The sequence below is a fragment of the Nerophis ophidion genome, linkage group LG11 (assembly GCF_033978795.1).
Source record: "Nerophis ophidion isolate RoL-2023_Sa linkage group LG11, RoL_Noph_v1.0, whole genome shotgun sequence".
In the NCBI taxonomy this organism is placed as follows: domain Eukaryota; kingdom Metazoa; phylum Chordata; class Actinopteri; order Syngnathiformes; family Syngnathidae; genus Nerophis; species Nerophis ophidion.
Window position 1 is genome coordinate 20,435,242 of NC_084621.1, and position 16,704 is coordinate 20,451,945.

Sequence of the window (16,704 nt, forward strand, 5' to 3'; positions counted from 1 at the left end):
CTGATGTTGATTTGACGTTGAATTTTGGTCATTTCCCAACCAACAACGTGGATCGCACCATTGGACCCCAATGTTGTCTCAATTTAGGCATACAACTTTTGCAAAGTTGTTTCATAGTCAGATTTGAAAAACATAAGCATAATCAACATTGTATCAATGTCTTGTGCCTGCTGGGATGAGCTTGAATCGCTAGGTGACCAAAAATTTTGATTTTGTATCGTCTGAAGATGATTCCCCAAGAGCAGCAACACTTAAAATGCCCTATTTTTTTTACATTTTATCAGACAGATGAGGTTAGTTTGCACAAGTATCGTATCGGGTCAGTATCGCCGATACCATTTTAATCGGTATCGGATCAGAAAATCAGTGGTATCGCACATTACTAGCAAAAACGACTATTAGTAATGTCAATAAAAATGTTGTGGCAAGATGCAAGCTGCTAAATGCATTCAATATTGTATTGCCATGGCAACCATATTTCTAAAGTTGGCTCCTGCAGTAAAACACTAAATTATTTGGATAAAATTGGGTAAAAAAGGCTAAATATTGTAAAATGACTCACCAAAGTAGTTGAGGTATGCAGAAGTGTAAAATGTCATCCAGTGATGCAATGCTCCGGCTGGCTGCTCATCTTTGGAGCCTTCAAGTCAAAAAGATCGTTTGAACCTCTCCATGTTGACTCAGGACCCCCCACTCCCCTCCCCCTGCGTCGCTGCAGACTAGTGATTCTGGGTCGTTTCTCTCATGATCTGCGACGCGCCCGCCGCACTCTGCCACCCCGCTGGGCCGACTGACAGCAAAGACGGCGACTTCTCGCCGAGTCAGCAAATAGATGCCACAAACTCACCCTGATGCATGTAATCCCTCTTAAAGCCGTGTGTCGGTGGACTCCCCTCTGGGCGCACACCACTAACCTCTGGCGGTGCTCACCTTCACCCCTCACATCTGCCAATCACTACCCCAAGCATAACCTTGTGCCAATCATTTATTTACAATATTTACATCCACACATTCAAGGCTGCCATCAGCCCCATGCTTGAGATTTACAATAATGTAGGACCAGTTTGCCGTCGCTGCCAAAACACTGCAAGAGAAGAGAGAAAGGTAGCGATGAGAGCAGTGGTGAGGTGATCGCTTCACACTTCCACTAAAGTCTGACATTTTCAGGGCTGAACTGAACTGGAATCAGCAGTCAAGGATTTTTTGGCACAAGCGTGGCTCTTCTGACGCCCTCTGCTGGGCAGAAGTGTGAAGCTTAAAGCTTTTTCTTTATTCATCCTGAAAATATCCAAATACCGTATTTCCTTGAATTGCCGCCAGGGCGCTAATTAATTTAGAACCTCTTCTCACTCCGGCGTTTACCAAAGGCATGCGGTAAATTTAGGCCTGCGCGTATAAATTTAAGTGTGATGTAAGGAAATCATCATGAAAAGCACATTTAATAAAAAATCAAAATTATTATGGTTTTACCTTTTATTATAAATGGAGTCCATGCGCAGCTCCTTCTGATCAAAAGCATCGATAACGTGTTTATAGAAGTCTTCCTTATCTTTCTTCAGTTTTAAAAGTCTCTCTGTCTTATTACCTCCTGCTTCGATTGACAGTCCAGTTTAGAAAACGGTTTAATTTTAGATATGTAATCCTCTATGTTAAAAGTGTAAGCGAGAGGAAGAAATAAACAATCGCTGCTCACTCTTGCTGCTTGTTATCACTTCTTCTGCAGCCGAGTAGTCGCAAGAAGGATCACTAGCACCCTCTACCACCAGGAGGGGGGAGTCATTTAATGACTCATATTTGACACACGCAGCTATGGTATATTAATAAAACATAACTACTTACTGTTCTTTTTAGCATATTCAATAGCTTGGACCTTAAATCCTACTGAATACCGTAATTTCTGCACTATAAGCTGCTACTTTTTTCCCTCGTTTTGGTCCCTGCGGCTTATAAAACGGTGCGGCTTATGCTAACCAGGGGCGCCCACTACCGAGGATGCGCGAGACCGAGGTAGACATCTGGCACTGTCACGCCAAATTTCTTCCCCCCTTCAAAAACCTTCCCCCCCCATTTACTTCCGTGGTCATGATTAATACAGACGCTATGTTATAAAAAAAAATTTTTAAATTTAAAAAAACAATTTACAAACACAAGCTATGGGATGACGTAAGAGGAAACGTGAGGAAACGTGACCCTGGAAGTAAATGCGTCATCCCATAGCTTGTGTTTGTAAATTGTTTTTTTTATTTTTTATAATTTAGCGTTAACAAAACGTCTGTATTTTTATAATATAGCGTTATATTTTTATAATATAGCGTTATATTTTTATAATATAGCGTTGACAAAACGTCTGTATTAATCATGACCCCGGAAGTGAATGTGGGGGAAGGTCTTTGTAGGAGGGAAGAAATTTGGCGTGACAGCGCCAGGTAACGAGAGCAAAACAAAGAGTAGGAGAGCGTCAGCGACAGTTTGCGCGAAGGAATTGTTCATGCAAACACCCTCAATATGGAAAACAAACGGAGAAGTGCATATGATGCTGCTTTTAAGTTAAAGGCAATCGATCTGGCTGTCAAAGAAGGAAATAGAGCTGCTGCACATACCCTTGATATCAATGAAACAATGGTGAGACGTTGGAGACGGCAGCATGAAGAACTGATTCAATGCAAAAAGACAAAAAAATCCTTCAGAGGTAATAAAAGCAGATGGCCGGGACTTGAAAACTTTCTTGAGGACTAGGTGAACACACAGAGAGCAGACGGCCGGCGTGTTTCCACCGTGCAGATCCGACTGAAAGCCCAAACAACCGCCAAAGAAATGAATATTGAAGATTTTAGAGGTGGACCATCATGGCGTCTCAGATTTATGAGACGAAAAGGACTGTCCATTAGGGCACGGACGACTCTGAGTCAGCAACTCCCACCCCGACCACAAGGAGAAAATAAACTTCCGCGAATTCACACAAAGAAAGATAGACGAATATTCCATCGGACCAGACGAGATAATAAACATGGATGAAGTGCTTCCGTCCTTTGACTTGCCTCTCACAAGGACTGTTAACAAAAAAGTGAATCGTCCATCACACTGAGAACAACTGGTCATGAGAGAACACATTTCACTTGTGTTCTGGGCTGCACAGCATCCGGACTAAAGCTTCCACCGATGGTGATTTTTAAACAGATTACTATGCCAAATGAAAAATTCCCGAAAGACATCTCCGTAAAAGTCAACCAGAAAGGGTCAAAGATGTGAAAGTTTGATTGAATGATTGAAAGATTTATTGTTAATAGATGGGACGCTTTGCGTTCCCAAACAGTCATCTCTGTCCCGACAATCCCCTCCATGGTAGCAGGAACCCCTATATACTACGGTAATTACACATCAAAACGCCTGCGGTTTATAGTCTGGTGCGGCTTATATATGGAGCAATCTGTATTTTCCCCTAAATTTAGCTGGTGCGGTTTATAGTCAGGTGCGGCTTATAGTCCGGAAATTACGGTAGCTCTTCATCTTCTTCCCTTTATGCGATTTCAAATGATTGAAATCAGCCGCCTCCATTTTGAAAATGATGACAGGTAAGGTGTCACTCGTGATGTGACGAGTTTGACCCGGCGGAAATTCTAGGCATGTGCTAATTATTTGGCGAACCAGTTTGACCCGGCGGAAATTCTAGACATGCGCTAATAAAAATAATATTTTGCGAAACGAGTTTGACCCGGCATTAATCCTGAGCCGGCGGTAATGTTAAGCATGCGCTAATTATTTTGCGAAACAAGTTTGACCCGGCAGTAATTCTAGGCAGGCGCATACTATATACCCGGCGGCAATTCAAGGAAATACGGTACACAGCTCATTTTTATTTGACACTTATTGAAATATCTTGTGTGACATCATGCACTAAAGTGCACTTTATTTGTTTTAAAATATTGTAGTGGCGTTCTGTACAAAAAGTACACTTTAATTGAGTGTTGTTTTGATAAGTCATCTTAGTGACATCATGCACAAAAGTGCACTCATAGCTTGTTTTAAAATATCTTTAACAATCTTGCACTCTCTGTTTTGGAAATGACATGAATGTTTGTGCCACTGCTTAATACCTGTATAATAAATACAATTTTAGTAAATTGACTTAGTTTAAAAGTAGCATGTATTAATGCAGTATGAAGAAGAATGTTTTAATGTAGACACATAGAATCATCATGCTGCTGTGATTACATGCACCAAGTGTTCATTCAAAATATCCAAATATATATGGTGTATCATGACATGGCCTGAAAATATTGAGATATTAAAGGCCTACTGAAATGAGATTTACTTATTCAAACGGGGATAGGAGGTCCATTCTAAGTGTCATACTTGATAATTTCGCAATAATGCCATATTTTTGCTGGAAGGATTTAGTAGAGAACATCGACGATAAAGTTCCCAACTTTTGGTCGCTAATAAAAAAGACTTGCCTGTACCGGAAGTAGCAGACGATGTGCGCATGACGTCACGGGTTGTGGAGCTCCTCACATCCGAACATTATTTACAATCATGGCCACCAGCAGCAAGAGCGATTCGGACCGAAAAAGCGACGATTTCCTCATTAATTTGAGCATGGATGAAAGATTTGTGGATGAGGAAAGGGACAGTGAAGGACTAGACAAAAAAAATTAAAAAATAAATAATAAATAACAAATAAAAAAGACAAGGGCAGTGGGAGCGATTCAGATGTTATTAGACACATTTACTAGTGTAGCCGAGGGTCCTGGGTTTGCCTATACAGTGTACTTATATAATAAAATAATAAAGGGTAGACATTACAGCAGGTCCGGTAGCCACCGCTTCTTTAATGTGAGCTCCTTTACACCTCTCTCTCCACAAACAAACACCCTACGTCACAGCCCCAAGGCAACTCTGAAAGGACAAAACTCCTCCTCACATTCTCTGTTAACACGGGACACTCTGAACTTTTTGTTACATTAGGATAATTATGAAAAATCCCTTATCTGCTTATTGTGTTACTAGTGTTTTAGTGAGATTATATGGTCGTATCTGGAAAGTCGGAGGGGTGTGGCCACGGTTGTGGTGACCGCCAGTGTCTCCGTGGGAAGCCACGTTCTCGACGAGGCAAGGCAGCCAGGCTGAAATTTTTTTTTCCCCCTCCTCCACGGTGTAAGCATCCGATGGTCGGTGGCGGCCGTTGGGAGGAGGCAAGAGAGTCCGCAGCTCCAGGAAGAACGACGCTAACTCTTTGCTCATGTCTACGGTAAGAGCCAACTTATTGCCACCATTTTCTCACCGAAACCTGCCGGTTGACATGTGGTAGAGAACAAAGTTCGCTTGACCGCTCTGTTCCATAGTAAATCTTCACCGTCAGCTTACGGGAATGTAAACAAGGAAACACCGGCTGTGTTTGTGTTGCTAAAGGCGGCCGCAATACACCGCTTCCCACCTACATCTTTCTTCTTTGATGTCTCCATTATTAATTGAACAAATTGCAAAAGATTCAGCAACACAGATGTCCAGAATACTGTGTAATTATGCGATTAAAGCAGACGACTTATAGCTGGGATACTGGACCAAAATGTCTGCTACAATTCGTGACGTCACGCGCACGCGTCATCATACCGCGACGTTTTCAGCAGGATAATTCGCGCGAAATTTAAAATTGCAATTTAGTAAACTAACCCATGTGTTGCAATGTTAAGATTTCATCATTGATATATAAACTATCAGACTGCGTGGTCGGTTGTAGTGGGTTTCAGTAGGCCTTTAATAAAAGGCCATATTGCTAAGTCCTACTGTATGAATGTTATTTCATTTTAAAAGGGATCTAATCATGTTTAAAAAAAATGTTTTTGTCATCTTTAAAAAATATTACATTTAATAATAATAATCCTAATGGTGGATATTAGTTTGAATGGTGATTTAAAGTGTGTTACTAACTTCAAAGAGGAGCCCCACTTCTTGGTCCGGTGACGGAGCGAAGGACTGGTTCACGTAGATGAACTAGACCAAAAAGAACATGTGCAAGTGTCTCATCGTAACCATGACAATGACAGCGGTGATTGCGTAACCACCCACATGGGAATGTGGAGGCTAACGGACTTACTAGTTGCTCGTTTGCATCCAGCTTGAGGAAGCGAGCAATGAACTGGGACAGCGACTGGACCGTCCTGCCCCGGTCCACCGCCCACTTCTTCGTCTTCATGATGGGCGTGTCACCCACCGCTTTCAACAGCACGTCAACTGCAGATTACGGGCGGAAGAACAGATTAATTATTACCCACAATTCTATTTTTTGTTGCCTTTTCATGATAAACATTCACTAAGGCGGTGCCATGTTTCTATGCTTTAGCTGGGACGTCACCATTTTACAAAGACATTACAGAAAAATACACAGGTGCTAAGTCAAATAAAATGCCCCAAAAGTGGAAATAAAACAAAAATAAAAACTAGGAGATAATAAAAATGTGAGTAGGATTGAACTACTACATGTCAAACAATGAACCACAGAAGGTAATTCAAATTAAAAAATAAATACAGTAAGAAAAATAGTAAAATAAAACTAACATTTGTACAAACTTCTCACAAAAGGTACTAATTTTCATTGTTCAATTCAAAAGGGTCGCCTTTGCATCATTTATAGCTCATAGAAGGATTTTATTGGAGTGGAAATCACCGTTTGCCCGCAAGGCCTCCCTATGGCTTTTTCAACCGTGAAATACAGTCTGGTGTGCGGTGGGAGATTGTGTAACTTCACCTAATTGGGTTAGAAATATTTTTTGCACACAAGTAATTATAATTAGAGATGTCCGATAATGGCTTTTTTGCCGATATCTCGATATTGTATTAGCTCTTAATTACAGATACTGATATCAATATACTGTACAGTCGTGGAATTAACACATTATTGTGCCTAATTTTGTTATGATGCCCTGCTGGATGCGTTAAACAATGTAACAAGGTTTTCCAAAATAAATCAACTCAAGTTATGGGAAAAAATTCCAACATGGTACTGCCATATTTATTATTGACGTCACAAAAGTGCATTATTTTATTTAACATGCCTCAAAACAGCACCTTGGAATTTGGGACATGCTCTCCCTGAGAGAGCATGAGAAGGTTGAGGTGGGCGGGGGGTTGCCAGGGGGTGTATATTGCAGCGCCCCGGGAAAAGTTAGTGCTGCAAGGGTTTCTGAGTATTTGTGCTGTTGCGTTTATGTTGTGTTACGGTGCGGATGTTCTTCCGAAACGTGTTTGTCATTATTGTGTGGTGTGGGTTCCCACTGTGGAGCATATTTGTAACAGTGTTAAAGTTGTTTACACGGCCACCCTCAGTGTGACCTATGTGGCTGTTGACCAAGTATGCCTTGCATTCAGTTGTGTTTGTGAAAAGCCATAGATATTATGTGATATTATCTGACACAGAACGCGTATAGTTGATAATAATATATTAAGAACCCGCGTTACAATATATTGTATAATAGTATAAACGCACAACTTACGCGTAAAGATTAATTCTAAAAGATAGCATAGGGCAAAAATAATTAGCATGAGCTACTTCCTAACTCACATTCATACACTAGGGCCGATTTAGTGTTGTGGGATTGGCCCTGCAATGAGGTGCCGATTTGTCCAGGGTGTGCGCCGCCTTCCGCCCGATTGTAGCTAAGATAGGCACCAGTGCCTCCCGCAACCCAAAAGGGAATAAGCGGTAGAAAATGGATGGATGGATACTTCCTAACTAGCATGACGTATTAACAACACACTCTCTCATTGGCCAGATAGCGAAGAAGGTGCAATGCTATTGGTTGTGCAGTCAGACACCCGGAAGAAGTTAATCGCTGCAGGCTTTATAGACGTGAAGCTCAAAACTATCAAAAGTTGAACTTATAATACAGGGGTCGGCAACCCGCGGCTTTGGAGCCGTATGCGGCTCTTTGACCACTCTGATGTTGCTCAGCTGCTAAATTGCCGATCCCAACAATTATTCCAAGAGGTTTCCGGATTTTAGTGCCTCTCTCAGAAATCACCTGGGGATAACATTCTCCAATTTTCACCTGGACTTCAATATTGAGGGTGTTCAGTGATGGCAATGCCTTTAACCTCCTCTACAACATGTTGTCGGGCCCGCTTTTACACCGCGCGATCTGTGTGCCGGCTGGTCACATTTTATATTCCGCCTCTGTTATCACACGAAAGAAAATGCAACGTATACTTAGTCAACAGCCATACAGGTTACACTGAGGGTTGTGATATAAACAACTTTAACACTCTTACTATTATGCGCCACACTGTGAACCCACACCAAAAAAGAATGACAAACACATTTCGGGAGAACATCGGCATTGTAACACAACATAAACACAACAGAACAAATACCCAGAATCCCATGCATCCCTAACTCTTCCGGGCTACATTATACACCCCCGCTAGCAACAAACCCCGCCCCCCTCAACCGACGCACGGAGGGGTTGGGGGGATTTGGAGGGTGCCAAGGGCAGTGCCTTCATAATATGCCCTTATTATTATTGTTCAAGGGAAATCCTGCAAACATTCGCGAGAATGGTTGACCTGACGTTCGGTAGTCTCTCGTAATATTCAGGAGGGATGGCAAGTGTGATGCTGTCAAGCGGCATTAATATAAAACTCGCGGGCCACACTATCATTAAATTTTCATATTAAGGTGCGGGCCGCGTGTCTGAGACCCCTGGTTTATACATAGCACAAAGTTAAAAAAAACCTCTGTATGCAGTGTTATTTCATTATAAATTTCGGAAGAGTTTTGTGGCTCCCATTGTTTTCTTTATTTTGTGAAACGGGTCAAAATGGCTCTTGGAGTGGTAAAGGTTGCCGGCCCCTGTTATAATAGAACGCGTATAGTTGATAATATATTAATAACACAAGTTACAGTATATTGTATAACAGTTTAAATGCACAACTTACACGAAAATATTAATTCTAAAAGATAGAATAGGGCAAAATCATTAGCATTAGCTACTTCCTAGTTAGCATGACGTATTAACAACACACTCTCTCATTGGCCAGATAGTAAAGAAATTACAATGCTATTGGTCGTGACGTCAGACACCCGGAAGAAGTTAATCGCTATAAGCTTTATAGACGTGAAGCTCATAACTATATCTCTTTTCCTCAACAATTGGTTCAACAATAACATTATTTTAGTGAGTCAGCTTTTCAATAAGGAAGGTCAACTTTTTGATTACCAAGAATTTCGCAACCATTTTAAGATACCTGTGACTCCCACACAATTTGCCATCGTATTTGATGCCATTCCAACAAGTGTTATTATGTTGTACAGGGCTTATACACCTCCTCTTTCTGCTGTAAAAATTGTGATGATCCACTTGACAGTCCTGTGGGGAAACTTTGCTTTGATCAGAAAAATAAGAGGAAAATCCGCAGCTTATTCCAAAATGATTGTGTCTGTCTCCTATGTAATTGCCCTCTGGAATAATGTTGTAAATGACAGCTGTTGGGTCAAAACGTGGTCCCTTCCTAACAGGTATTTACTTACCAACAAAGTGAAAGAGATATCTTTTAAAATCATTCATGGTTATTACCCTGTAAAGACTGTGATGGCTAAATACAAGAAGGACATTGATGTTACCTGCACCTTATGCAACATGCATCCAAAGACTGTTAACCACTTGTTTTGGACTTGTGAAAACACTCGATCACTAAGGTAGGGCATCTGTCGCTTCATCCTGGACAATATTCATGACAAATTTGTGATTTGTTTTAAAGATGTGATATTTGGTTTTACACTGTATGAACAAAAATTTGAAAAGGAATTCTACCTTTGCAACCTCAGTATTCTATTGGCTAAGTTTTATATTCATAAATGTAAGTTTCTCAATACCCGACCTGTCTTTTGTGCCTTTAAAAAAGATTTTGAGCTTTACTTTAAAACGCTCTCCACCTCTAACAACAAAAAAGCAGTGAAAACGATGATGCTGTGTTCCAAATTTAAGTTATTTACTGAATCTGAATGAGCCTCGGGCTTTGCACTTTGTTTATTATATATATATTTTTTGTATTCTATTTTTGTTACTTTGAATTTACAACCCCCTGGCACTGTTTTGTACGGTTTTCATAATGTTTTATATTGTTGTTGGACTTACTGTTTGTAAATGTTGAAATTTATAAATAAACATGAAAAAAAAATCATTAGCATTAGCTACTTCCTAGTTAGCATGACGTTTTAACAACACACTCTCTCATTGGCTAGATAGCAAAGAAGCCGCAATGCTATTGGTCGTGAAGTCAGACACCCAGAAGAAGTTAATTGCTACAACCTTTATAGACGTGAAGCTCAAAACTATCAAAAGTTGTCCTTTTAATAGAACGCGTATGGTTGATAATATATTAACAACCTGCGTTACAGTATATTGTATAATAGTTTAAACGCACAACTTACGCGTCAAGATTAATTCTAAAAGATAGGATAGGACAAATCATTAGCATTAGCTACTTCCTAGTTTGCATGACGTATTAACAACACACTCTCTCATTGGCTAGATAGCAAAGAAGCCGCAATGCTATTGGTTGTTCCGTCAGACACACGGAAGAAGTTAATCGCTACAAGCTTTATAGACGTGAAGCTCAAAACTATCAAAAGTTGTCCTTTTAGTAGAACGAGTATATTTGATAACATATTAAGAACCTGCGTTACAGTATAATGTATAATAGTTTAAACGCACAACTTACGCGTCAAGGTTAATTCTAAAAGATTGGATAGAGCAAAATTGTTAGCATTAGCTACTTCCTAGTTAGCATGACGTATTAACAACACACTCTCTCATTGGCCAGAAAATAAAGAAGCCGCAATGCTACTGGTTGTGACGTCAGACACCCGGAAAAAGTTATCCGCTTCTGCTTTGTAGCCGTGAAGCTCAAAACTATCAAAAACCCGCGTGTCATTTTCCACGTTCTTACTCTTTTTTTTCTCCTCACTCATCCCCGTGTCGTCGGGCGGCGATTGCAGCTCCTCTTTCTGAGCCTCGGTCGGCGACTCCGCATTGTCAGACATTTTAGGCTACGACTGCGTGTTGACAACCTGAAAGCAGAAAGGGGCGTTCAGCCCTTTGCCGCTACGCTGATTGGCTTACACACACGTCAATCATTTAGACGCCTTACTCCCATTGGCTGTTTGGCTATTTGAGGCGTGATTTATAAAACTGCTCGAATTTCCGCCTTCTTGCCCTTTGTTTACTTTGCTCTTTGGTTAGTTAAGTGCGACTTTAGCCGTGTCCTCGTATGCAAGTAAACTCATGTTTGTTCTCTTTCTACACAGGAGAAGCCGCAAGGTAGCTGTTTAAGAGTGCAGTGTAACTTCTCACCCACTGACGCGCAGGACAGCAACAGTAAGTCACCCTGCACTGCAGCACCACTCATTATTATACGTGCATTATTATTATACTTGTACTATCTCACATGCAAAATGTTGTTACGTGGCGGGGCGCTAATTCATTTAAAACCTATTCTCACTCCTGCGCTTACCAAAGGCATGCGGTAAAAGTAAGCATGCGCTAATTATTTTAAAACCTCTTCTCACTGCGGCACTTACCAGAGGGCATGCAGTAAAAAAATTAGTGTGATGTAAGCCTGGACCATAAATCCTACTGAATAGCTCTTAATCTTCTTCCCTTCATGCAATTTCAAATTACAGGTATTGAAATCGTACATTTTTTTTTCTTTTACGGAAGGTTTTTTGTAGAGAATAAATTATGAAAAAAAAACTTAATTGAACGGTTTAAAAGAGGAGAAAACAGGAAAAAAATGAAAATTAAATTTTGAAACATAGTTTATCTTTAACTTCGACTCTTTAAAATTCAAAATTCAACTGAAAAAAAGAAGAGAAAAAGTAGCTAATTTGAATGTTTTTGATAAAAATTTACAAAAGAATTTATGAAACATCATTAGTAATTTTTCCTGATTAAGATTAATTTTAGAATTTTGATGACATGTTTTAAATAGGTTAAAATCCACTCTGCACTTTGTTAAAATATATAAGAAATTGGACCAAGCTATATTTCTAACAAAGACAAATCATTATTTCTTCCAGATTTTCCCAAACAAAGATTTCAAAAGAAATTCAAGACTTTGAAATAAGATTTTAATTTGATTCTAAAAATGTTCTAGATTTGCCAGAATAATTTTTTTGAATTTTAATCATAATAAGTTTGAAGAAATATTTCAGAAATATTCTTTGTCGAAAAAACAGAAGCTAAAATGAAGAATTAAATTAAAATATATTTATTATTCTTTACAATAAAAAAATAATAAAAATACTTGAACATTGGTTTAAATTGTCAGGAAAGAAGAGGACGGAATTTAAAAGGCAAAAAGGTATATGTGTTTAAAAATCCTAAAATCGTTTTTAAGGTTGTATTTTTTCTCTCAAATTGTCTTTCTGAAAGTTATAAGAAGCAAAGTAAAAAAATAAATACATTTATTTAAACAAGTGAAGACCAAGTCTTTAAAATATTTTCTTGGATTTTCAAATTCTATGAGTTTTGTCTGTCTTAGAATTAAAAATGTCGAGCAAAGCGAGACCAGCTTGCTAGTAAATAAATACAATTTAAAAAATAGAGGCAGCTCACTGGTAAGTGCTGCTATTTTTAGAACAGGCCAGCGGGCGACTTATCTGGTCCTTACAGGCTACCTGGTGTATATCATGTAAAAAAGCTGCTTATACTTGCAGTGGCAGGCGTGGGCAGACTGTCCAGCAAGGACGCGGTGCTCCTCCTGTGCGACATGCAGGAAAAGTTCCGGCCCAACATCTTCCAGTTCACCAACATCGTCAGCAACGCAGCCAGGTTGCTTCAGGTGACAAACGCCCGTCCTCCGTCCCCTCTGAAACCAGCAGACACACCTCCTCTCGTCCCCCACAGGCCAGTCGGGTCCTGGGCATCCCCGCCATCCTGACGGAGCAGTACCCCAAAGGTTTGGGACCCACGGTGCCGGAGCTGGGGGCCGGCGACCTGAAGCCGCACGCCAAAACATCCTTCACCATGATGAGCGAGGACGTGGTCGGGGAGCTGCAGGCCTTGGGGAACCCCAAACAGGCCATCCTGTGCGGGATCGAGGCGCACGCTTGCATCGCGGTAACACTCCAAGGAATCATTTAATGAGTTACTTTTACCTCCTGGCTGACCTTTGCCCTCTGACGTCAGTGCACAACATTCGACCTGCTGGAAAAGGGAATGGAGGTCCACATCGTGGCTGATGCCGTGTCGTCGCGCAGGTACGTGCCGTGTTTGCATCCAGGGGGAAGTGCGGCCTTTTTTGCCACCTTCTAGAAAAAAAACATAATTAAAGCTGCAAGCAGCGTTGGTCGGGTCCGCCTTTGGCTGCTTGCCACCCGACCCAAGCACTGGTCTAAGTCAGATGTACATGGAGGATTTTGTTTCATGTCTCTATGACATTCCTAATAGAAGTTACAAGCAGTTTTGCCTGGGTTTTTTCCTAGGGGGCATTAGAGCGCAATTTTGATTTTTGGGGTTTGGTTGCTTAATAAGTTGGGCTGCCACACCATACCGATGTGTGTGTACAATTTGAGTTTTGAAGCATGTTAAGGGGGTCACATTACAGCGCGACGGTGCGGAATAATAATTATAAAGAAAGAATAAAACCGGGCTTCACAGTGGCAGAGGGGTTAGTGCGTCTGCCTCACAATACGAAGTTCCTGCAGTCCTGGGTTCAAATCCAGGCTCGGGATCTTTCTGTGTGGAGTTTGCATGTTCTCCCCGTGAATGCGTGGGTTCCCTCCGGGTACTCCGGCTTCCTCCCACTTCCAAAGACATTTAAGGCTACCAGTACTTCTCATTAATATTCCATTTTGTGGGGATAAAATATTGCATATTTTGTGTTTTAGCTATTTAAAAACAAGGTTTTGACAAAAAGGGCATAAAATTTAAGACATTTTTTGGGGAATTTATATCAACAGACCTAAAGGCTTAAGCGTGGGAAAAAAAAATATATATATATATATATTTGTGTGTGTGTGGGAAAAATCACTTGACTACTTCATCTCTACAGAACTGTTTCATGAGGGGTTCCCTCAACCCTGACAATTGAGGGAACCCATCATGAAACACGTATCATTCATCAAGTACCAAAATCAAAATCAATGATGTTATGAATTATTGACATATTTAAGGCTACGATTACTTTTCATAAATATTAAATTTTTACATTTTTTGGGGATAAAATATTGCATATTTTGTGTTTTAGCTATTTAAAAACAAGGTTTTGACAAAAAGGGCATAAAACTTAAGACATTTTTTGGGGAATTTATATCAACAGACCTAAAGGTTTAAGCATGGAATTAAAAAAAAAAATAAAATAAAATAAATAAATAAATATATATATATATATATATATATATATATATATATATATATATATATATATATATATATATATATATATACATATGTATATATATATATATATATATACATATGTGTGTGTGTGTGTGTGGGGAAAATCACAAGACTACTTTATCTCTACAGAACTGTTTCATGAGGGGTTCCCTCAATCGTCAGGAACCCCTCAACCCTGACGATTGAGGGAACCCTTCATGAAACACGTATCATTCATCAAGTACCAAAATCAATGATGTTATGAATTATTGACATATTTAAGGCTACCATTACTTTTCATAAATATTCCATTTTGACATTTTTGGGGGATAAAATATAGCATATTTTGTGTTTTAGCTAATCAAAAACAAGGTTTTGACAAAAAGGGCATAAAACTTAAGACATTTTTTGGGGAATTTATATCAACAGACCTAAAGGTTTAAGCATGGAATAAAAAAAAAATATATATATATATGTATATATATATATACATGTATGTATGTATGTATGTATGTATGTGTATGTATGTATGTATGTGTGTGTGTGTGTGTGTGTGTGTGGGGGGGGCGGGGGGGGGATCACAAGACTACTTTATCTCTACAGAACTGTTTCATGAGGGGTTCCCTCAATCGTCAGGAACCCCTCAATCCTGACGATTGAGGGAACCCCTCATGAAACAGTTCTGTAGAGATAAAGTAGTCTTGTGATTTTTCCCACACCTACATATTGCGCTCTACCACGGTATAATCTAATTAAGACACACATATATATATATATATATATATATATATATATATATATTTGCCACATGCTGGGATGTTTTAGTTAGCTGTCTTCAACCCTGCCCCCTCCCTCCCCCCCACAGCCAGACAGACCGCCTGTTCGCGCTGTCCCGCCTGAGGCAGAGCGGCGCTTTCCTCACCACCACGGAGGCGGTCCTGCTGCAGCTGGTCCAGGACTCACGCCACCCCAACTTTAAGGAGGTGTGCTCTTCTGCGGCCGTTACATTAGGAACACCAGCTATTAGTTCAGTACTCACTTTTAGCAATTACATACACATTTATTTACTTTTTATTATTTACATTTTTTTAAATGATTGGCTTCACCCATATTTTTAATTTAATTGAATTGTATTCAATTTTATTAATTTATTTAACTAACATTATTAAATACTAACATTCGCATGCTAACAGGTGTAACTCGTTAAGCAACAAAATATTTGCCGCTAAAGCGTATACCTGCAAAATGAGCAAATGTATGCTATAATGCTAACTGTAGCATACATCAAGTACTAAAATATGTTACTCTGAGGTGTGTAGCGGAAAAGTTTGTTTAAAATGCTAGCACACTAAAGTTGGCATGCATAAAGTACCAAACTAATGACTGAGTTGTATAGCTAATAAAAAAAGCTAGCATACTAACATTAGCATGCTAACACATATCATTCATCAAGTAGCAAAATATTTGACCCTGAGGTGTATACCTGCAAAATGAGCAAAAAAGCTAAAATTCTAACTAACATGCATCATGTACCAAAATTTGTGTACCTAAAAAATTGTGTTTAAAATGGTAGCATGCTAAAGTTAGCATGCCTCATGTACCAAAATATAACTGATGTCTATAGCTAATAAAAGAAAGTTAGCATACTAATATTAGCATGCTAACAGGTATCATTCATCAAGTACCAAAACATTTACATACCAGCAAAATTAGCAAAAAAGCTAATATGCTAAAATGCTAAATTTAACATACCGTAAGTACCAAAATATGTTACCCTGAAGTGTGTACCTGAACAATGGGATTAAAATGGTAGCACGCTAAAGTTGGCATGCCTCAAGTACCAACATATGACTGGAGATGTATAGCTAATAAAAAAAACAGCTAGCATGCTAACATTAGCATGCGTTAGGCAAAAAAATAGTGTATACCTGCAAACTGTGCAAAAAAAAAGCTAGCATGCTAACAGGTATCATTCGTTAGGCAACAAAATAGTGTACACCTGCAAAATGTGCCCCCCAAAAATGCTAATGCTAACATTAGAATGCTAACGATGGCGGGGCTGTAAAAATTTAGAGCCTCCCCTGGTGTTGGTGTACCTAATGTTATGGCCCAAGGTTGTTGTTTGAGTCACTTTAATAAGTTGTTTACTTCTTCAGATTCAGGCGCTCATGATGCAGCCGTCCCCCGACACCGGCCTGATGGCCTTCTTCAGTGCCCTCTAGGAAGACCACCCTGCAGGACTGGAGTTTCCCTGCAGGACTGGGGTCTCCCTGCAGGACTAGGTCTCCAAAGCCCTCAAACAATAAAGACATACTCAAATTTCCCGCGT

General features: G+C 39.8%; 3 protein-coding genes across 4 annotated transcripts in view; 1 reads left to right on the forward strand and 2 right to left on the reverse strand.

Annotated features, from left to right (window-relative positions):
• si:ch211-149k23.9 (germ cell-specific gene 1-like protein) overlaps nucleotides 1-825 on the reverse strand; it is a 53,532-nt gene extending 52,707 nt beyond the window's left edge. For both annotated transcript variants that reach the window (XM_061915335.1, XM_061915334.1), the window contains exon 1: nucleotides 563-825. The gene's annotated coding sequence lies outside the window, so the exon portion shown is untranslated. The remainder of the gene's footprint in view (nucleotides 1-562) is intronic.
• A 142-nt stretch (nucleotides 826-967) lies between these two features.
• On the reverse strand, nucleotides 968-11,105 carry atg12 (ATG12 autophagy related 12 homolog (S. cerevisiae)). Its single transcript, XM_061915340.1, has 4 exons — nucleotides 10,945-11,105; nucleotides 6,095-6,231; nucleotides 5,929-5,991; nucleotides 968-1,084 (listed from the first exon to the last, which is right to left on the reverse strand). The coding sequence occupies exons 1-4, from the start codon at nucleotides 11,036-11,038 to the stop codon at nucleotides 1,025-1,027; spliced, it is 354 nt and encodes a 117-aa protein (XP_061771324.1). The 5' UTR covers nucleotides 11,039-11,105; the 3' UTR covers nucleotides 968-1,024.
• isoc2 (isochorismatase domain containing 2) lies at nucleotides 10,915-16,697 on the forward strand. Its single transcript, XM_061915337.1, has 7 exons — nucleotides 10,915-11,232; nucleotides 11,303-11,372; nucleotides 12,713-12,837; nucleotides 12,903-13,115; nucleotides 13,185-13,255; nucleotides 15,241-15,358; nucleotides 16,532-16,697. Coding segments are annotated over exons 2-7 (594 nt in total). The 5' UTR covers nucleotides 10,915-11,232; nucleotides 11,303-11,371; the 3' UTR covers nucleotides 16,598-16,697.
• The last annotated feature ends 7 nt before the right edge of the window (nucleotides 16,698-16,704 follow it).